Raw genomic sequence first — 21,142 nt, forward strand, 5'->3', positions numbered from 1 at the left:
GTGGCAGGAGCAGAGTCCCTAGCAGCACAGAGTAGGGATGTCAGGCTGCTGTCACACTGATACAGGAAGCCACAGGCTGAGAGTTATATAGTGACAGGAGCAGAGTCCCTAGCAGCACAGAGTAGGGATGTCGGGCTGCTGTCACACTCATACAGGAAGCCACAGACATAGTTATATAGTGGCAGGAGCAGGGTCCTCAGCAGCACAGAGTAGGGATGTCAGGCTGCTGTCACACTCATACAGGAAGCCACAGACTGAGAGTTATATAGTGGTAGGAGCAGGGTCCCCAGCAGCACAGAGTAGGGAGGTCAGGCTGCTGTCACACTGATACAGGAAGCCACAGGCTGAGAGTTATATAGTGGTAGGAGCAGGGTCCCCAGCAGCACAGAGTAGTGATGTCAGGCTCCTGTCACACTGATACAGGAAGCTACAGGCTGAGAGTTATATAGTGGTAGGAGCAGGGTCCCCAGCAGCACAGAGTAGTGATGTCAGGCTCCTGTCACACTGATACAGGAAGCCACAGACTGAGAGTTATATAGTGGTAGGAGCAGGGTCCCCAGCAGCACAGAGTAGTGATGTCAGGCTCCTGTCACACTGATACAGGAAGCCACAGGCTGAGAGTTATATAGTGGTAGGAGCAGGGTCCCCAGCAGCACAGAGTAGTGATGTCAGGCTCCTGTCACACTGATACAGGAAGCCACAGGCTGAGAGTTATATAGTGGTAGGAGCAGGGTCCCCAGCAGCACAGAGTAGGGATGTCAGGCTGCTGTCACACTGATACAGGAAGCTACAGGCTGAGAGTTATATAGTGGTAGGAGCAGGGTCCCCAGCAGCACAGAGTAGTGATGTCAGGCTGCTGTCACACTGATACAGGAAGCCACAGGCTGAGAGTTATATAGTGGTAGGAGCAGGGTCCCCAGCAGCACAGAGTAGTGATGTCAGGCTCCTGTCACACTGATACAGGAAGCCACAGACTGAGAGTTATATAGTGGCAGGAGCAGGGTCCCCAGCAGCACAGAGTAGTGATGTCAGGCTGCTGTCACACTGATACAGGAAGCTACAGGCTGAGAGTTATATAGTGGTAGGAGCAGGGTCCCCAGCAGCACAGAGTAGTGATGTCAGGCTGCTGTCACACTGATACAGGAAGCCACAGGCTGAGAGTTATATAGTGGTAGGAGCAGGGTCCCCAGCAGCACAGAGTAGTGATGTCAGGCTGCTGTCACACTGATACAGGAAGCCACAGGCTGAGAGTTATATAGTGGCAGGAGCAGGGTCCCCAGCAGCACAGAGTAGTGATGTCAGGCTCCTGTCACACTGATACAGGAAGCCACAGACTGAGAGTTATACAGTGGCAGGAGCAGGGTCCCCAGCAGCACAGAGTAGTGATGTCAGGCTGCTGTCACACTGATACAGGAAGCCACAGACTGAGAGTTATATAGTGGCAGGAGCAGGGTCCCCAGCAGCACAGAGTAGTGATGTCAGGCTGCTGTCACACTGATACAGGAAGCCACAGACTGAGAGTTATATAGTGGTAGGAGCAGGGTCCCCAGCAGCACAGAGTAGGGATGTCAGGCTGCTGTCACACTGATACAGGAAGCCACAGACTGAGAGTTATATAGTGGTAGGAGCAGGGTCCCCAGCAGCACAGAGTAGGGATGTCAGGCTGCTGTCACACTGATACAGGAAGCCACAGACTGAGAGTTATATAGTGGTAGGAGCAGGATCCCCAGCAGCACAGAGTATGGATGTCAGGCTGCTGTCACACTGATACAGGAAGCCACAGGCTGAGAGTTATATAGTGGTAGGAGCAGGGTCCCCAGCAGCACAGAGTAGGGATGTCAGGCTGCTGTCACACTGATACAGGAAGCCACAGGCTGAGAGATATATAGTGGTAGGAGCAGGGTCCCCAGCAGCACAGAGTAGGGATGTCAGGCTGCTGTCACACATACATGAAGCCACAGACTGAGAGTTATATAGTGGTAGGAGCAGGGTCCCCAGCAGCACAGAGTAGTGATGTCAGGCTGCTGTCACACTGATACAGGAAGCCACAGGCTGAGAGTTATATAGTGGCAGGAGCAGGGTACCCAGCAGCACAGAGTAGGGATGTCAGGCTGCTGTCACACTGATACAGGTAGCCACAGACTGAGAGTTATATAGTGGCAGGAGCAGGGTCCCCAGCAGCACAGAGTAGTGATGTCAGGCTGCTGTCACACTGATACAGGAAGCCACAGACTGAGAGTTATATAGTGGTAGGAGCAGGGTCCCCAGCAGCACAGAGTAGGGATGTCAGGCTGCTGTCACACTGATACAGGAAGCCACAGACTGAGAGTTATATAGTGGTAGGAGCAGGATCCCCAGCAGCACAGAGTAGTGATGTCAGGCTGCTGTCACACTGATACAGGAAGTCACAGGCTGAGAGTTATATAGTGGTAGGAGCAGGGTCCCCAGCAGCACAGAGTAGGGATGTCAGGCTGCTGTCACACTGATACAGGAAGCCACAGGCTGAGAGTTATATAGTGGTAGGAGCAGAGTCCCCAGCAGCACAGAGTAGTGATGTCAGGCTGCTGTCACACTGATACAGGAAGCCACAGACTGAGAGTTATATAGTGGTAGGAGCAGGGTCCCCAGCAGCACAGAGTAGGGATGTCAGGCTGCTGTCACACATACATGAAGCCACAGGCTGAGAGTTATATAGTGGCAGGAGCAATGTGCTTTTGTAAGGAAAACACGTGAAGTTCTGATTTGGATGGTCTAGATCATGGGTCTTCAACCTGCGACCCTCCAGCTGCTGTGGAACTACACATCCCAGCATGCCCTGCCTCAGTTTTAGCATACCTTAATAGCAAAATTGTGGCAGGGCATGCTGGGATGTGTAGTTTCACAGCAGCTGGAGGGCCACAGGTTGAAGACCCATGGTCTAGATGCATGATATTATTAGGGTAAACGTGTGATGTGTTGTGAGTTACTTTTCTTGTTTCCTCTCCTAGCTCTGGGACCTGGTTGGTGGAAAATTGATGGCAGAGTTCACGGACCACATTGGACCAGTCCAGATTGTTGAGTTTCACCCCAATGAGTATCTGCTGGCGTCTTCAAGTGCGGACAGGTGAGAGGATGTCTGTCACTGTCCTGGCAGCTCTGCATTTCTCATGTGTCTGTACCAACATGTGTTGTCTTTTTGTAGGACGGTGCGTTTCTGGGACCTGGAGAAGTTCCATCCTGTGGGCTGTGTGGAGGGAGAAGCGACACCTTTCAGGTAACATGTCAGGCTGCGCTCTGTCTGAAGTGTTCTCAACCTGTAACGCGAACCGCCGCTGCCGCGTTCCTCTGCAATGAGGCGAGCGCCTGATTCTTTGCTTCTCCGGACAAGATGACGGTGCACAGCTCATATTGCCCTGACTGGCTGTGGCCCGTACAGGAGGAACGGGTAGATCCAGCTCCTATTGCCCTGACTGGCTGTGGCCCGTACAGGAGGAACGGGGTAGATCCAGCTCATATTGCCCTGACTGGCTGTGACCCGTACAGGAGGAATGGGGGATAGATCCAGCTCATATTGCCCTGACTGGCTGTGGCCCGTACAGGAGGAACGGGGTAGATCCAGCTCATATTGCCCTGACTGGCTGTGGCCCGTACAGGAGGAACGGGGTAGATCCAGCTCATATTGCCCTGACTGGCTGTGGCCCGTACAGGAGGAACGGGGTAGATCCAGCTCATATTGCCCTGACTGGCTGTGGCCCGTACAGGAGGAACGGGGGGAGATCCAGCTCATATTGCCCTCACTGGCTGTGGCCCGTACAGGAGGAACGGGGGGAGATCCAGCTCATATTGCCCTCACTGGCTGTGGCCCGTACAGGAGGAACGGGGTAGATCCAGCTCATATTGCCCTGACTGGCTGTGGCCCGTACAGGAGGAACGGGGTAGATCCAGCTCATATTGCCCTGACTGGCTGTGGCCCGTACAGGAGGAACGGGGGGAGATCCAGCTCGTATTGCCCTGACTGGCTGTGGCCCGTACAGGAGGAACGGGGGGAGATCCAGCTCATATTGCCCTCACTGGCTGTGGCCCGTACAGGAGGAACGGGGGGAGATCCAGCTCATATTGCCCTCACTGGCTGTGGCCCGTACAGGAGGAACGGGGGGAGATCCAGCTCATATTGCCCTGACTGGCTGTGGCCCGTACAGGAGGAACGGGGTAGATCCAGCTCATATTGCCCTGACTGGCTGTGGCCCGTACAGGAGGAACGGGGGGAGATCCAGCTCATATTGCCCTGACTGGCTGTGAGCCGTACAGGTGGAATGGGGGAGATCCAGCTCATATTGCCCTGACTGGCTGTGACCCGTACAGGAGGAACGGGGGGAGATCCAGCTCATATTGCCCTGACTGGCTGTGACCCGTACAGGAGGAACGGGGATAGATCCAGCTCATATTGCCCTGACTGGCTGTGACCCGTACGGGAGGAATGGGGTGTAGATCCAGCTCATATTGCCCTGACTGGTTGTGGCCCATACAGGAGGAACGGGGTGTGTGGGAGGGGGGGGTGGGGGGGGTGATTAGACCCTTAAGCTGTTTCTATGGCATAGCGTTGTTTGTTGTAATTGTCGTACATTAATTGATGTAATTGCTAATGGTGACATTCGATGAACAAAGCGATTGTAACAGAGCAATTGTCTGCAGGTCCATCCTATTTAGTGGTGACGGGTGTTGCCTGTTCTGTGGGGGTCGTGATGCTTTACGTGTCTATGGCTGGGAACCAGAACGCTGCTTTGATACAGTCCCTGTGGCGTGGGGACGAGTGTCAGACCTCTCCATCTGCAACAGTCAGCTGGTGAGTGACACATCTGAGCAGGAATGACTGGGCTGTGCTGGTCAGTGCGTAGGGCTGTGCTGGTCAGTGCATTGCTGGTCGGTGTGTAGGACTCTGCTGGTCTGTGTGTTGTTGGGATGTGTGTTGGGCTCCGCTGGTCTGTGTGTTGCTGGTCAGTGTGTAGGGCTGTGCTGGTCTGTGTTGCTGGTCTGTGTGTAGGGCTGTGCCGGTCTGTGTGTAGGGCTGTGCCAGTCTGTGTGTAGGGCTGTGCCGGTCGGTGTGTAGGGCTGTGCCGGTCGGTGTGTAGGGCTGTGCCGGTCGGTGTGTAGGGCTGTGCCGGTCGGTGTGTAGGGCTGTGCCGGTCGGTGTGTAGGGCTGTGCCGGTCGGTGTGTAGGGTTGTGCCGGTCTGTGTGTAGGGCTGTGCCGGTCTGTGTGTAGGGCTGTGCCGGTCTGTGTGTAGGGCTGTGCCGGTCTGTGTGTAGGGCTCTGCCGGTCTGTGTGTTGCTGGGATGTGTGTTGGGCTCTGCTGGTCTGTGTGTTGATGGTCAGTGTGTAGGGCTGTGCTGGTCTGTGTTGCTAGTCTGTGTGTAGGGCTGTGCTGGTCTGTGTGTTGTTGGTCAGTGTGTAGGGATGTACCGGTCAGTGTGTTGCTGGTCGATGTGTAGGGATGTGCTTGGTCAGTTTGTTGATGGTCTGTGTGTAGGGCTGTGCTGGCCGGTGTGTTGCTGGTTTGGTTGTAGGGATGTGCTGGTCTGTGTGTTGCTGGTCTGTGTGTAGGGATGTGCTGGTCTGTGTGTTGCTGGTCTGTGTGTAGGGATGTGCTGGTCTGTGTGTTGCTGGTCGGTGTGTAGGGTTGTGCCGGCCGGTGTGTTGCTGGTTTGGTTGTAGGGATGTGCTGGTCTGTGTGTTGCTGGTCTGTGTGTAGGGATGTGCTGGTCTGTGTGTTGCTGGTCGGTGTGTAGGGCTGTGCTGGCCGGTGTGTTGCTGGTTTGGTTGTAGGGATGTGCTGGTCTGTGTGTTGCTGGTTGATGTGTAGGGATGTGCTGGTCTGTGTTGGGATGTGCTTGGTCAGTGTGTTGATGGTCTGTGTGTTGGGATGTGCTGGTCTGTGTGTTGTCGGTCAGTGTACGCGGTTGTGTCATTGGTTATTATTTGGCTTGTAGATCGGCGTCTCCACTGTCCAGTCCAATGTCTCGTCTTTTGTGGTTGACTTAAGCCGTGTGAAAATGACTGGATCAGGGTCACCGGGACATCTTCCAGAGGATTCGCCAGCCAGCAAGCCCACCACAACGGCGTCCTCTGTGAGACGTAACTACGAGCGCCCACCAACCACCTGTAGCAAGCCAAAGAGGTGAGCGAGGCCCTGGTTTCCCTCCTTATCCCTACTCCCAAATATGTGCCCGATACTGGCGTCTCACCGGCCGTTGCCTTGTCACTAGTCTGCTGTATTATTTAGACGGGATGTTCATCTATTTATACTCGTATAACCTCTATCTTGTGTGCTTTCTGTGTCACGTGTCCTGTGTGCTTGTGCAGAGCGGAAGCGTTTTCTGTGACACGTGTCTCATGTGCTTGTGCAGAGTGGATGTGGTTTCTGTGATGTGTCCCGTGTGCTTGGGCGGAGTTAGTGCGGTTTATGTGACACGTGTCCCATGTGCTTGGGTGGAGTGGATGTGGTTTATGTGACACGTGTCCCATGTGCGGAGTGGATGCGGTTTATGTGACACGTGTCCCGTGTGCTTGGGTGGAGCGGATGCGGTTTATGTGACACGTGTCCCATGTGTTTGGGTTGAGTGGATGTGGTTTCTCTCTGTGACACGTGTCCCATGTGCTTGGGCAGAGTGGATGCGGTTTCTGTGACACCTGTCCCGTGTGCTTGGGCGGAGTGGATGCGGTTTTTGTGACACGTGTCCCATGTGCGGAGTGGATGCGGTTTATGTGACACGTGTCCCATGTGCTTGGGTTGAGTGAATGTGGTTTCTTTCTGTGACACGTGTCCCATGTGCTTGGGCGGAGTGGATGCGGTTTATGTGACACCTGTCCCGTGTGCTTGGGCGGAGTGGATGCGGTTTATGTGACACGTGTACCATGTGCGGAGTGGATGCGGTTTATGTGACACGTGTCCCATTTTCAGAGTGGATGCGGTTTATGTGACACGTGTCCCATTTTCGGAGTGGATGCTGTTTATGTGACACGTGTCCCATTTTCGGAGTGGATGCGGTTTATGTGACACGTGTCCTGTGTGCTTGGGCGGAGTGGATGCTGTTTATGTGACATGTGTCCTGTGCGCCTTTTCTGTGCCGTCAGGACATGAGCCGGTCACTCAGGCATAAAGTGACATAATAATGCAAAACCTTTGTGCCAGAAACCAGCAGCTGTACTGTCTGTGTATAGTAACGGTGTAATACTGGGGTGTAACACCCCCCCCCCCCTCCCTCCCCCTTCCCAGGGTAAGTCCCACCAGCGATGAGGAGGAGAAAGAGTCACGAGCTGAGATTCAGAATCCGGAGGAATACAAGGAGCTTTTCCAGCCCAAGAGCGCTATCTGTAAGTATGAATCTGCCGTCCCCGGCTCCTGTTTTTCCTCTGCCCTGCCCCTGCTCATGGGCCACTCCTTTGCTACCCCTGTGCCTACCGTGCTGTTCCTGTCCTCCTTCTCATGTGCTTCATTTATCCTCCTCCTGGGCAGCTTCTGCTGTCTGCCCCCGCCCCTGTGCTCCCGAACCGATTATGCCCCTGTGCTCCCAAACTGCCCCTGCCCCTGTGTTCCCAGCCCCCAAGCCCTCGTGCTCCCAAACCGATTACGCCCCCTTGCTCCTGCCCTCTGTGTTCCCAAACTGCCCCCGCCCCTGTGCTCCCAAACTGCTCCTGCCCCTGTGGTCCCAAACCGATTACGTCCCCATCCTCTGTTCTCCCCATGCTCCCAAACTGCCCCTGTGCTCCCAAACTGCCCCCGCCCCTGTGCTCCCAAACTGCTCCTGCCCCTGTGCTCCAGAATCGAATATGTCCCCAGCCTCTGTGCCCTATGCTCCCGGCCCTTGTGCCCCCTGCTCCCAGCCCTTGTGCTCCTTGCCCCCTGCTCCCAGCCCTTGTGCTCCTTGCCCCCTGCTTCCAGCCCTTGTGCTCCCTGCTTCCAGCCCTTGTGCTCCCTGCTTCCAGCCCTTGTGCCCCCTTCTCCCTGCCCTTGTGCTCCCTGCCCTTGTGCCCCCTGCTCCCAGCCCTTGTGCCCCCTGCTCCCAGCCCTTGTGCCCCCTGCTCCCTGCTCCCAGTCCTTGTGCCCCCTGCTCCCTGCTCCCAGTCCTTGTGCCCCCTGCTCCCTGCTCCCTGCCCTTGTGCCCCCTGCTCCCTGCTCCCAGCCCTTGTGCCCCCTGCTCCCAGCCCTTGTGCTCCTTGCCCCCTGCTCCCAGCCCTTGTGCCCCCTGCTCCCAGCCCTTGTGCCCCCTGCTCCCAGCCCTTGTGCTCCTTGCTCCCTGCTCCCAGCCCTTGTGCTCCCTGCTCCCAGCTCCCAGCCCTTGTGCTCCTTGCCCCCTGCTCCCAGCCCTTGTGCTCCTTGCCCCCTGCTCCCAGCCCTTGTGCTCCTTGCCCCCTGCTCCCAGCCCTTGTGCTCCTTGCCCCCTGCTCCCAGCCCTTGTGCTCCTTGCCCCCTGCTCCCAGCCCTTGTGCTCCGTGCCCCCTGCTCCCAGCCCTTGTGCCCCCTGCTCCCAGCCCTTGTGCCCCCTGCTCCCAGCCCTTGTGCCCCCTGCTCCCAGCCCTTGTGCCCCCTGCTCCCAGCCCTTGTGCCCCCTGCTCCCAGCCCTTGTGCTCCTTGCTCCCTGCTCCCAGCCCTTGTGCCCCCTGCTCCCAGCCCTTGTGCTCCTTGCCCCCTGCTCCCAGCCCTTGTGCCCCCTGCTTCCAGCCCTTGTGCTCCTTGCTCCCTGCTCCCAGCCCTGGTGCTCCTTGCTCCCTGCCCGTGTGCTCCTTGCTCACTGCTCCCAGCCCTTGTGCCCCCTGCTCCCAGCCCTTGTGCTCCTTGCCCCCTGCTCCCAGCCCTTGTGCTCCTTGCCCCCTGCTCCCAGCCCTTGTGCTCCTTGCCCCCTGCTCCCAGCCCTTGTGCTCCTTGCCCCCTGCTCCCAGCCCTTGTGCCCCCTGCTCCCAGCCCTTGTGCTCCTTGCTCCCTGCTCCCAGCCCTTGTGCTCCTTGCCCCCTGCTCCCAGCCCTTGTGCTCCGTGCCCCCTGCTCCCAGCCCTTGTGCCCCCTGCTCCCAGCCCTTGTGCCCCCTGCTCCCAGCCCTTGTGCCCCCTGCTCCCAGCCCTTGTGCCCCCTGCTCCCAGCCCTTGTGCCCCCTGCTCCCAGCCCTTGTGCCCCCTGCTCCCAGCCCTTGTGCTCCTTGCTCCCTGCTCCCAGCCCTTGTGCCCCCTGCTCCCAGCCCTTGTGCTCCTTGCCCCCTGCTCCCAGCCCTTGTGCCCCCTGCTTCCAGCCCTTGTGCTCCTTGCTCCCTGCTCCCAGCCCTGGTGCTCCTTGCTCCCTGCCCGTGTGCTCCTTGCTCACTGCTCCCAGCCCTTGTGCCCCCTGCTCCCAGCCCTTGTGCTCCTTGCCCCCTGCTCCCAGCCCTTGTGCTCCTTGCCCCCTGCTCCCAGCCCTTGTGCTCCTTGCCCCCTGCTCCCAGCCCTTGTGCTCCTTGCCCCCTGCTCCCAGCCCTTGTGCCCCCTGCTCCCAGCCCTTGTGCTCCTTGCTCCCTGCTCCCAGCCCTTGTGCTCCTTGCTCCCAGCCCTTGTGCTCCCTGCTCCCAGCCCTTGTGCTCCCTGCTCCCAGCCCTTGTGCTCCCTGCTCCCGGCAATTGTGCTCCCTGCTCCCAGCCCTTGTGCCCCCTGCTCCCAGCCCTTGTGCTCCTTGCCCCCTGCTCCCAGCCCTTGTGCTCCTTGCCCCTTGCTCCCAGCCCTTGTGCTCCTTGCCCCCTGCTCCCAGCCCTTGTGCTCCCAGCCCTTGTGCCCCCTGCTCCCAGCCCTTGTGCCCTTGTGCTCCCAGCCCTTGTGCCCCCTGCTCCCAGCCCTTGTGCCCCCTGCTCCCTGCTCCCAGCCCTTGTGCCCCCTGCTCCCAGCCCTTGTGCTCCTTGCTCCCTGCTCCCAGCCCTTGTGCTCCTTGCTCCCTGCTCCCAGCCCTTGTGCCCCCTGCTCCCATCCCTTGTGCTCATTGCTCCCAGCCCGTGTGCTCCTTGCTCCCTGCTCCCAGCCCTTGTGCCCCCTGCTCCCAGCCCTTGTGCCCCCTGCTCCCAGCCCTTGTGCCCCCTGCTCCCAGCCCTTGTGCCCCCTGCTCCCAGCCCTTGTGCTCCTTGCTCCCAGCCCTTGTGCTCCTTGCTCCCAGCCCTTGTGCCCCCTGCTCCCAGCCCTTGTGCCCCCTGCTCCCAGCCCTTGTGCCCCCTGCTCCCAGCCCTTGTGCCCCCTGCTCCCAGCTTTTGTGCCCCCTGCTCCCAGCCCTTGTGCCCCTTGCTCCCAGCCCTTGTGCCCCTTGCTCCCAGCCCTTGTGCCCCCTGCTCCCAGCCCTTGTGCCCCCTGCTCCCAGCCCTTGTGCTCCTTGCTCCCAGCCCTTGTGCCCCTTGCTCCCAGCCCTTGTGCCCCTTGCTCCCAGCCCTTGTGCCCCTTGCTCCCAGCCCTTGTGCCCCCTGCTCCCAGCCCTTGTGCCCCCTGCTCCCAGCCCTTGTGCCCCCTGCTCCCAGCCCTTGTGCCCCCTGCTCCCAGCCCTTGTGCTCCTTGCTCCCTGCTCCCAGCCCTTGTGCCCCCTGCTCCCAGCCCTTGTGCTCCTTGCCCCCTGCTCCCAGCCCTTGTGCTCCCTGCTCCCAGCCCGTGTGCTCCTTGCTCCCTGCTCCCAGCCCTTGTGCTCCTTGCTCCCTGCTCACAGCCCTTGTGCTCCCTGCTCCCAGCCCTTGTGCTCCTTGCCCCCTGCTCCCAGCCCTTGTGCCCCCTGCTCCCAGCCCTTGTGCTCCTTGCTCCCTGCTCCCAGCCCTTGTGCCCCCTGCTCCCAGCCCTGGTGCTCCTTGCTCCCTGCTCCCAGCCCTTGTGCTCCTTGCCCCCTGCTCCCAGCCCTTGTGCTCCTTGCTCCCTGCTCCCAGCCCTTGTGCTCCCTGCTCCCAGCCCTTGTGCTCCTTGCCCCCTGCTCCCAGCCCTTGTGCCCCCTGCTCCCAGCCCTTGTGCTCCTTGCTCCCTGCTCCCAGCCCTTGTGCCCCCTGCTCCCAGCCCTGGTGCTCCTTGCTCCCTGCCCTTGTGCTCCTTGCACCCTGCTCCCAGCCCTTGTGCCCCCTGCTCCCAGCCCTTGTGCCCCCTGCTCCCAGCCCTTGTGCCCCCTGCTCCCAGCCCTTGTGCCCCCTGCTCCCAGCCCTTGTGCCCCCTGCTCCCAGCCCTTGTGCCCCCTGCTCCCAGCCCTTGTGCTCCCAGCCCTTGTGCCCCCTGCTCCCTGCTCCCAGCCCTTGTGCTCCTTGCTCCCTGCTCCCAGCCCGTGTGCTCCTTGCTCCCAGCCCGTGTGCTCCTTGCTCCCAGCCCGTGTGCTCCTTGCTCCCAGCCCGTGTGCTCCTTGCTCCCAGCCCGTGTGCTCCTTGCTCCCAGCCCGTGTGCTCCTTGCTCCCAGCCCGTGTGCTCCTTGCTCCCAGCCCGTGTGCTCCTTGCTCCCAGCCCGTGTGCTCCTTGCTCCCAGCCCGTGTGCTCCTTGCTCCCAGCCCTTGTGCCCCCTGCTCCCAGCCCTTGTGCTCCTTGCTCCCTGCTCCCAGCCCTTGTGCCCCCTGCTCCCAGCCCTTGTGCCCCCTGCTCCCAGCCCTTGTGCCCCCTGCTCCCTGCCCTTGTGCCCCCTGCTCCCAGCCCTTGTGCCCCCTGCTCCCAGCCCTTGTGCCCCCTGCTCCCAGCCCTTGTGCCCCCTGCTCCCAGCCCTTGTGCCCCCTGCTCCCAGCCCTTGTGCCCCCTGCTCCCAGCCCTTGTGCCCCCTGCTCCCAGCCCTTGTGCTCCTTGCCCCCTGCTCCCAGCCCTTGTGCTCCTTGCCCCCTGCTCCCAGCCCTTGTGCTCCGTGCCCCCTGCTCCCAGCCCTTGTGCCCCCTGCTCCCAGCCCTTGTGCCCCCTGCTCCCAGCCCTTGTGCCCCCTGCTCCCAGCCCTTGTGCCCCCTGCTCCCAGCCCTTGTGCCCCCTGCTCCCAGCCCTTGTGCCCCCTGCTCCCAGCCCTTGTGCTCCTTGCTCCCAGCCCTTGTGCTCCTTGCTCCCAGCCCTTGTGCTCCTTGCTCCCAGCCCTTGTGCTCCTTGCTCCCAGCCCTTGTGCTCCTTGCTCCCAGCCCTTGTGCTCCTTGCCCCCTGCTCCCAGCCCTTGTGCCCCCTGCTCCCAGCCCTTGTGCCCCCTGCTCCCAGCCCTTGTGCCCCCTGCTCCCAGCCCTTGTGCCCCCTGCTCCCAGCCCTTGTGCCCCCTGCTCCCAGCCCTTGTGCCCCCTGCTCCCAGCCCTTGTGCTCCTTGCCCCCTGCTCCCAGCCCTTGTGCTCCTTGCCCCCTGCTCCCAGCCCTTGTGCCCCCTGCTCCCAGCCCTTGTGCTCCTTGCTCCCTGCTTCCAGCCCTTGTGCTCCCTGCTCCCAGCCCTTGTGCCCCCTGCTCCCAGCCCTTGTGCCCCCTGCTCCCAGCCCTTGTGCTCCCTGCTCCCAGCCCTTGTGCTCCCTGCTCCCAGCCCTTGTGCTCCCTGCTCCCAGCAATTGTGCTCCCTGCTCCCAGCCCTTCTGCCCCCTGCTCCCAGCCCTTGTGCTCCTTGCCCCCTGCTCCCAGCCCTTGTGCTCCTTGCCCCCTGCTCCCAGCCCTTGTGCTCCCAGCCCTTGTGCCCCCTGCTCCCAGCCCTTGTGCCCCCTGCTCCCAGCCCTTGTGCCCCCTGCTCCCTGCTCCCAGCCCTTGTGCCCCCTGATCCCAGCCCTTGTGCTCCTTGCTCCCTGCTCCCAGCCCTTGTGCTCCTTGCTCCCTGCTCCCAGCCCTTGTGCCCCCTGCTCCCATCCCTTGTGCTCATTGCTCCCAGCCCGTGTGCTCCTTGCTCCCTGCTCCCAGCCCTTGTGCCCCCTGCTCCCAGCCCTTGTGCCCCCTGCTCCCAGCCCTTGTGCCCCCTGCTCCCAGCCCTTGTGCTCCCTGCTCCCAGCCCTTGTGCTCCTTGCTCCTTGCTCCCAGCCCTTGTGCCCCCTGCTCCCAGCCCTTGTGCCCCCTGCTCCCAGCCCTTGTGCCCCCTGCTCCCAGCCCTTGTGCCCCTTGCTCCCAGCCCTTGTGCCCCCTGCTCCCAGCCCTTGTGCTCCTTGCTCCCTGCTCCCAGCCCTTGTACCCCCTGCTCCCAGCCCTTGTGCTCCTTGCCCCCTGCTCCCAGCCCTTGTGCTCCTTGCCCCCTGCTCCCAGCCCTTGTGCTCCTTGCCCCCTGCTCCCAGCCCTTGTGCTCCTTGCCCCCTGCTCCCAGCCCTTGTGCCCCCTGCTCCCAGCCCTTGTGCCCCCTGCTCCCAGCCCTTGTGCTCCTTGCTCCCAGCCCTTGTGCCCCCTGCTCCCAGCCCTTGTGCTCCTTGCTCCCTGCTCCCAGCCCTTGTGCCCCCTGCTCCCAGCCCTTGTGCTCCTTGCCCCCTGCTCCCTGCCCTTGTGCCCCCTGCTTCCAGCCCTGGTGCTCCTTGCTCCCTGCTCCCAGCCCTGGTGCTCCTTGCTCCCTGCTCCCAGCCCTTGTGCTCCCTGCTCCCAGCCCTTGTGCTCCCTGCTCCCAGCCCTTGTGCCCCCTGCTCCCAGCCCTTGTGCTCCTTGCCCCCTGCTCCCAGCCCTTGTGCTCCTTGCTCCCTGCTCCCAGCCCTTGTGCCCCCTGCTCCCAGCCCTTGTGCCCCCTGCTCCCAGCCCTTGTGCCCCCTGCTCCCAGCCCTTGTGCCCCCTGCTCCCAGCCCTTGTGCCCCCTGCTCCCAGCACTTGTGCCCCCTGCTCCCAGCACTTGTGCCCCCTGCTCCCAGCCCTTGTGCCCCCTGCTCCCAGCCCTTGTGCCCCCTGCTCCCAGCCCTTGTGCCCCCTGCTCCCAGCCCTTGTGCCCCCTGCTCCCAGCCCTTGTGCCCCCTGATCCCAGCCCTTGTGCTCCTTGCTCCCTGCTCCCAGCCCGTGTGCTCCTTGCTCCCAGCCCGTGTGCTCCTTGCTCCCAGCCCGTGTGCTCCGTGCTCCCAGCCCGTGTGCCCCCTGCTCCCAGCCCGTGTGCCCCCTGCTCCCAGCCCGTGTGCCCCCTGCTCCCAGCCCGTGTGCCCCCTGCTCCCAGCCCGTGTGCCCCCTGCTCCCAGCCCGTGTGCCCCCTGCTCCCAGCCCGTGTGCCCCCTGCTCCCAGCCCGTGTGCCCCCTGCTCCCAGCCCGTGTGCCCCCTGCTCCCAGCCCTTGTGCCCCCTGCTCCCAGCCCTTGTGCCCCCTGCTCCCAGCCCTTGTGCCCCCTGCTCCCAGCCCTTGTGCCCCCTGCTCCCAGCCCTTGTGCCCCCTGCTCCCAGCTCCCAGGCCTTGTGCTCCTTGCTCCCTGCTCCCAGCCCTTGTGCTCCTTGCTCCCTGCTCCCAGCCCTTGTGCCCCCTGCTCCCAGCCCTTGTGCCCCCTGCTCCCAGCCCTTGTGCCCCCTGCTCCCAGCCCTTGTGCCCCCTGCTCCCTGCTCCCAGCCCTTGTGCCCCTTGCCCCCTGCTCCCGGCCCTTGTGCTCCTTGCCCCCTGCTCCCGGCCCTTGTGCTCCTTGCCCCCTGCTCCCGGCCCTTGTGCTCCTTGCCCCCTGCTCCCGGCCCTTGTGCTCCTTGCCCCCTGCTCCCGGCCCTTGTGCTCCTTGCCCCCTGCTCCCAGCCCTTGTGCTCCTTGCCCCCTGCTCCCAGCCCTTGTGCTCCTTGCCCCCTGCTCCCAGCCCTTGTGCTCCTTGCCCCCTGCTCCCAGCCCTTGTGCCTCCTGCTCCCAGCCCTGGTGCTCCTTGCTCCCTTCCCCCAGCCCTGGTGCTCCTTGCTCCCTGCTCCCAGCCCTTGTGCTCCCTGCTCCCAGCCCTTGTGCTCCCTGCTCCCAGCCCTTGTGCTCCCTGCTCCCAGCCCTTGTGCTCCTTGCTCCCTGCTCCAAGCCCTTGTGCTCCTTGCCCCCTGCTCCCAGCCCTTGTGCTCCTTGCCCCCTGCTCCCAGCCCTTGTGCTCCTTGCCCCCTGCTCCCAGCCCTTGTGCTCCTTGCTCCCTGCTCCCAGCCCTTGTGCCCCCTGCTCCCAGCCCTTGTGCTCCTTGCTCCCTGCTCCCAGCCCTTGTGCCCCCTGCTCCCAGCCCTGGTGCTCCTTGCTCCCTGCCCTTGTGCTCCTTGCACCCTGCTCCCAGCCCTTGTGCCCCCTGCTCCCAGCCCTTGTGCCCCCTGCTCCCAGCCCTTGTGCCCCCTGCTCCCAGCCCTTGTGCCCCCTGCTCCCAGCCCTTGTGCCCCCTGCTCCCTGCTCCCAGCCCTTGTGCTCCTTGCCCCCTGCTCCCAGCCCTTGTGCTCCTTGCCCCCTGCTCCCAGCCCTTGTGCTCCCTGCTCCCAGCCCTTGTGCTCCTTGCTCCTTGCTCCCAGCCCGTGTGCTCCTTGCTCCCAGCCCGTGTGCTCCTTGCTCCCAGCCCGTGTGCTCCTTGCTCCCAGCCCGTGTGCTCCTTGCTCCCAGCCCGTGTGCTCCTTGCTCCCAGCCCGTGTGCTCCTTGCTCCCAGCCCGTGTGCTCCTTGCTCCCAGCCCGTGTGCTCCTTGCTCCCAGCCCGTGTGCTCCTTGCTCTCAGCCCGTGTGCTCCTTGCTCTCAGCCCGTGTGCTCCTTGCTCCCAGCCCGTGTGCTCCTTGCTCCCAGCCCTTGTGCCCCCTGCTCCCAGCCCTTGTGCCCCCTGCTCCCAGCCCTTGTGCTCCTTGCCCCCTGCTCCCAGCCCTTGTGCTCCTTGCTCCCTGCTCCCAGCCCTTGTGCCCCCTGCTCCCAGCCCTTGTGCCCCCTGCTCCCAGCCCTTGTGCCCCCTGCTCCCAGCCCTTGTGCCCCCTGCTCCCAGCCCTTGTGCCCCTTGCCCCCTGCTCCCAGCCCTTGTGCCCCCTGCTCCCAGCCCTTGTGCTCCTTGCTCCCTGCTCCCAGCCCTTGTGCTCCCTGCTCCCAGCCCTTGTGCCCCCTGCTCCCAGCCCTTGTGCTCCTTGCTCCCTGCTCCCAGCCCTTGTGCCCCCTGCTCCCAGCCCTTGTGCTCCTTGCCCCCTGCTCCCAGCCCTTGTGCCCCCTGCTTCCAGCCCTGGTGCTCCTTGCTCCCTGCTCCCAGCCCTGGTGCTCCTTGCTCCCTGCTCCCAGCCCTTGTGCTCCCTGCTCCCAGCCCTTGTGCTCCCTGCTCCCAGCCCTTGTGCTCCCTGCTCCCAGCCCTTGTGCCTCCTGCTCCCAGCCCTTGTGCTCCTTGCCCCCTGCTCCCAGCCCTTGTGCTCCTTGCCCCCTGCTCCCAGCCCTTGTGCTCCTTGCTCCCTGCTCCCAGCCCTTGTGCCCCCTGCTCCCAGACCTTGTGCCCCCTGCTCCCAGCCCTTGTGCCCCCTGCTCCCAGCCCTTGTGCCCCCTGCTCCCAGCACTTGTGCCCCCTGCTCCCAGCACTTGTGCCCCCTGCTCCCAGCACTTGTGCCCCCTGCTCCCAGCCCTTGTGCCCCCTGCTCCCAGCCCTTGTGCCCCCTGCTCCCAGCCCTTGTGCCCCCTGCTCCCAGCCCTTGTGCCCCCTGCTCCCAGCCCTTGTGCCCCCTGCTCCCAGCCCTTGTGCCCCCTGATCCCAGCCCTTGTGCTCCTTGCTCCCTGCTCCCAGCCCGTGTGCTCCTTGCTCCCAGCCCGTGTGCTCCTTGCTCCCAGCCCGTGTGCTCCTTGCTCCCAGCCCGTGTGCTCCTTGCTCCCAGCCCGTGTGCTCCTTGCTCCCAGCCCGTGTGCCCCCTGCTCCCAGCCCGTGTGCCCCCTGCTCCCAGCCCGTGTGCCCCCTGCTCCCAGCCCGTGTGCCCCCTGCTCCCAGCCCGTGTGCCCCCTGCTCCCAGCCCGTGTGCCCCCTGCTCCCAGCCCGTGTGCCCCCTGCTCCCAGCCCGTGTGCCCCCTGCTCCCAGCCCGTGTGCCCCCTGCTCCCAGCCCGTGTGCCCCCTGCTCCCAGCCCGTGTGCCCCCTGCTCCCAGCCCGTGTGCCCCCTGCTCCCAGCCCGTGTGCCCCCTGCTCCCAGCCCGTGTGCCCCCTGCTCCCAGCCCTTGTGCTCCTTGCTCCCTGCTCCCAGGCCTTGTGCCCCCTGCTCCCAGCCCTGGTGCTCCTTGCTCCCTGCTCCCAGCCCTTGTGCTCCTTGCCCCCTGCTCCCAGCCCTTGTGCTCCTTGCCCCCTGCTCCCAGCCCTTGTGCTCCTTGCCCCCTGCTCCCAGCCCTTGTGCCCCCTGCTCCCAGCCCTTGTGCCCCCTGCTCCCAGCCCTTGTGCCCCCTGCTCCCAGCCCTTGTGCCCCCTGCTCCCTGCTCCCAGCCCTTGTGCTCCTTGCCCCCTGCTCCCAGCCCTTGTGCTCCTTGCCCCCTGCTCCCAGCCCTTGTGCTCCTTGCCCCCTGCTCCCAGCCCTTGTGCTCCTTGCCCCCTGCTCCCAGCCCTTGTGCTCCTTGCCCCCTGCTCCCAGCCCTGGTGCTCCTTGCCCCCTGCTCCCAGCCCTGGTGCTCCTTGCTCCCTGCCCCCAGCCCTTGTGCTCCTTGCTCCCTGCTCCCAGCCCTTGTGCTCCCTGCTCCCTGCTCCCAGCCCTTGTGCTCCTTGCCCCCTGCTCCCAGCCCTTGTGCTCCTTGCCCCCTGCTCCCAGCCCTTGTGCTCCTTGCCCCCTGCTCCCAGCCCTTGTGCTCCTTGCCCCCTGCTCCCAGCCCTTGTGCTCCTTGCCCCCTGCTCCCAGCCCTTGTGCCCCCTGCTCCCAGCCCTGGTGCTCCTTGCTCCCTGCTCCCAGCCCTTGTGCTCCTTGCTCCCTGCTCCCAGCCCTTGTGCTCCTTGCTCCCAGCCCGTGTGCTCCTTGCTCCCTGCTCCCAGCCCTTGTGCTCCCTGCTCCCAGCCCTTGTGCTCATTGCCCCCTGCTCCCAGCCCTTGTGCCCCCTGCTCCCAGCCCTTGTGCTCCTTGCACCCTGCTCCCAGCCCTTGTGCCCCCTGCTCCCAGCCCTTGTGCCCCCTGCTCCCAGCCCTTGTGCCCCCTGCTCCCAGCCCGTGTGCTCCTTGCTCCCAGCCCGTGTGCTCCTTGCTCCCAGCCCGTGTGCTCCTTGCTCCCTGCTCCCAGCCCTTGTGCCCCCTGCTCCCAGCCCTTGTGCCCCTTGCTCCCAGCCCGTGTGCTCCTTGCTCCCAGCCCGTGTGCTCCTTGCTCCCAGCCCTTGTGCCCCTTGCTCCCAGCCCTTGTGCCCCTTGCTCCCAGCCCTTGTGCCCCCTGCTCCCAGCCCTTGTGCCCCCTGCTCCCAGCCCTTGTGCCCCCTGCTCCCAGCCCTTGTGCCCCCTGCTCCCAGCCCTTGTGCCCCCTGCTCCCAGCCCTTGTGCCCCCTGCTCCCAGCCCTTGTGCTCCGTGCCCCCTGCTCCCAGCCCTTGTGCTCCGTGCCCCCTGCTCCCAGCCCTTGTGCCCCCTGCTCCCAGCCCTTGTGCCCCCTGCTCCCAGCCCTTGTGCTCCTTGCTCCCTGCTCCCAGCCCTTGTGCCCCCTGCTCCCAGCCCTTGTGCTCCTTGCCCCCTGCTCCCAGCCCTTGTGCTCCTTGCCCCCTGCTCCCAGCCCTTGTGCTCCTTGCCCCCTGCTCCCAGCCCTTGTGCCCCCTGCTCCCAGCCCTGGTGCTCCTTGCTCCCTGCTCCCAGCCCTGGTGCTCCTTGCTCCCAGCCCGTGTGCTCCTTGCTCCCTGCTCCCAGCCCTTGTGCTCCCTGCTCCCAGCCCTTGTGCTCCCTGCTCCCAGCCCTTGTGCCCCCTGCTCCCAGCCCTTGTGCCCCCTGCTCCCAGCCCTTGTGCTCCTTGCTCCCTGCTCCCAGCCCTTGCGCCCCCTGCTCCCAGCCCTTGTGCTCCTTGCCCCCTGCTCCCAGCCCTTGTGCTCCTTGCCCCCTGCTCCCAGCCCTTGTGCTCCTTGCCCCCTGCTCCCAGCCCTTGTGCTCCTTGCCCCCTGCTCCCAGCCCTTGTGCTCCTTGCCCCCTGCTCCCAGCCCTTGTGCCCCCTGCTCCCAGCCCTGGTGCTCCTTGCTCCCTGCTCCCAGCCCTTGTGCTCCTTGCTCCCAGCCCGTGTGCTCCTTGCTCCCTGCTCCCAGCTCCCAGCCCTTGTGCTCCCTGCTCCCAGCCCTTGTGCTCCTTGCCCCGTGCTCCCAGCCCTTGTGCCCCCTGCTCCCAGCCCTTGTGCTCCTTGCTCCCTGCTCCCAGCCCTTGTGCCCCTGCTCCCAGCCCTGGTGCTCCTTGCACCCTGCTCCCAGCACTTGTGCCCCCTGCTCCCAGCACTTGTGCCCCCTGCTCCCAGCACTTGTGCCCCCTGCTCCCAGCACTTGTGCCCCCTGCTCCCAGCACTTGTGCCCCCTGCTCCCAGCACTTGTGCCCCCTGCTCCCAGCACTTGTGCCCCCTGCTCCCAGCACTTGTGCCCCCTGCTCCCAGCACTTGTGCCCCCTGCTCCCTGCTCCCAGCCCTTGTGCCCCCTGCTCCCAGCCCTTGTGCCCCCTGCTCCCAGCCCTTGTGCCCCCTGCTCCCAGTCCTTGTGCTCCTTGCTCCCTGCTCCCAGCCCTTGTGCCCCCTGCTCCCTGCTCCCAGCCCTTGTGCCCCCTGCTCCCTGCTCCCAGCCCGTGTGCTCCTTGCTCCCAGCCCGTGTGCTCCTTGCTCCCAGCCCGTGTGCTCCTTGCTCCCAGCCCGTGTGCTCCTTGCTCCCAGCCCGTGTGCCCCCTGCTCCCAGCCCGTGTGCCCCCTGCTCCCAGCCCGTGTGCCCCCTGCTCCCAGCCCTTGTGCCCCCTGCTCCCAGCCCTTGTGCCCCCTGCTCCCAGCCCTTGTGCCCCCTGCTCCCAGCCCTTGTGCCCCCTGCTCCCAGCCCTTGTGCCCCCTGCTCCCAGCCCTTGTGCTCCTTGCTCCCTGCTCCCAGCCCTTGTGCCCCCTGCTCCCAGCCCTTGTGCTCCTTGCTCCCTGCTCCCAGCCCTTGTGCCCCCTGCTCCCAGCCCTTGTGCTCCTTGCTCCCAGCCCGTGTGCTCCTTGCTCCCAGCCCTTGTGCCCCCTGCTCCCAGCCCTTGTGCCCCCTGCTCCCAGCCCTTGTGCCCCCTGCTCCCAGCCCTTGTGCCCCCTGCTCCCAGCCCTTGTGCTCCCTGCTCCCAGCCCTTGTGCTCCCTGCTCCCAGCCCTTGTGCTCCCTGCTCCCAGCCCTTGTGCTCCCTGCTCCCAGCCCTTGTGCTCCCTGCTCCCAGCCCTTGTGCCCCCTGCTCCCAGGCCTTGTGCTCCTTGCTCCCTGCTCCCAGCCCTTGTGCCCCCTGCTCCCAGCCCTTGTGCTCCTTGCTCCCTGCTCCCAGCCCTTGTGCTCCTTGCTCCCAGCCCTTGTGCTCCTTGCCCCCTGCTCCCAGCCCTTGTGCCCCCTGCTCCCAGCCCTTGTGCTCCTTGCCCCCTGCTCCCAGCCCTTGTGCTCCTTGCTCCCTGCTCCCAGCCCTTGTGCTCCTTGCTCCCTGCTCCCAGCCCTGGTGCTCCTTGCTCCCTGCTCCCAGCCCTTGTGCCCCCTGCTCCCAGCCCTGGTGCTCCTTGCTCCCTGCTCCCAGCCCTTGTGCTCCTTGCTCCCTGCTCCCAGCCCTTGTGCTCCCTGCTCCCAGCCCTTGTGCTCCCTGCTCCCAGCCCTTGTGCTCCCAGCTCCCAGCCCTTGTGCTCCCTGCTCCCAGCCCTTGTGCCCCCTGCTCCCAGCCCTTGTGCCCCTTGCCCCCTGCTCCCAGCCCTTGTGCTCCTTGCTCCCTGCTCCCAGCCCTTGTGCCCCCTGCTCCCAGCCCTTGTGCCCCCTGCTCCCAGCCCTTGTGCTCCTTGCTCCCTGCTCCCAGCCCTTGTGCTCCTTGCTCCCTGCTCCCAGCCCTTGTGCCCCCTGCTCCCAGCCCTTGTGCTCCTTGCCCCCTGCTCCCAGCCCTTGTGCCCCCTGCTCCCAGCCCTTGTGCCCCCTGCTCCCAGCCCTTGTGCCCCCTGCTCCCAGCCCTTGTGCCCCCTGCTCCCAGCCCTTGTGCCCCCTGCTCCCAGCCCTTGTGCCCCCTGCTCCCAGCCCTTGTGCCCCCTGCTCCCAGCCCTTGTGCTCCTTGCTCCCTGCTCCCAGCCCTTGTGCCCCCTGCTCCCAGCCCTGGTGCTCCTTGTTCCCTGCTCCCAGCCCTTGTGATCCTTGCTCCCTGCTCCCAGCCCTTGTGCTCCCTGCTCCCAGCCCTTGTGCTCCCTGCTCCCAGCCCTTGTGCTCCC

General features: G+C 64.2%; 1 protein-coding gene across 1 annotated transcript in view; it reads left to right on the forward strand.

The window, feature by feature from the left end:
* Positions 1 to 21,142, forward strand: part of KATNB1 (katanin regulatory subunit B1) — a 50,912-nt gene that overhangs the window by 12,497 nt on the left and 17,273 nt on the right. The window contains exons 8-12 of the mRNA XM_063945818.1: positions 2,988 to 3,103; positions 3,182 to 3,253; positions 4,672 to 4,822; positions 5,966 to 6,153; positions 7,252 to 7,349. Of these exons, the coding sequence (XP_063801888.1) occupies positions 2,988 to 3,103; positions 3,182 to 3,253; positions 4,672 to 4,822; positions 5,966 to 6,153; positions 7,252 to 7,349 (625 nt within the window). The remainder of the gene's footprint in view (positions 1 to 2,987; positions 3,104 to 3,181; positions 3,254 to 4,671; positions 4,823 to 5,965; positions 6,154 to 7,251; positions 7,350 to 21,142) is intronic.

Source organism: Pseudophryne corroboree, chromosome 11, assembly GCF_028390025.1.
Source record: "Pseudophryne corroboree isolate aPseCor3 chromosome 11, aPseCor3.hap2, whole genome shotgun sequence".
Taxonomy (NCBI): domain Eukaryota; kingdom Metazoa; phylum Chordata; class Amphibia; order Anura; family Myobatrachidae; genus Pseudophryne; species Pseudophryne corroboree.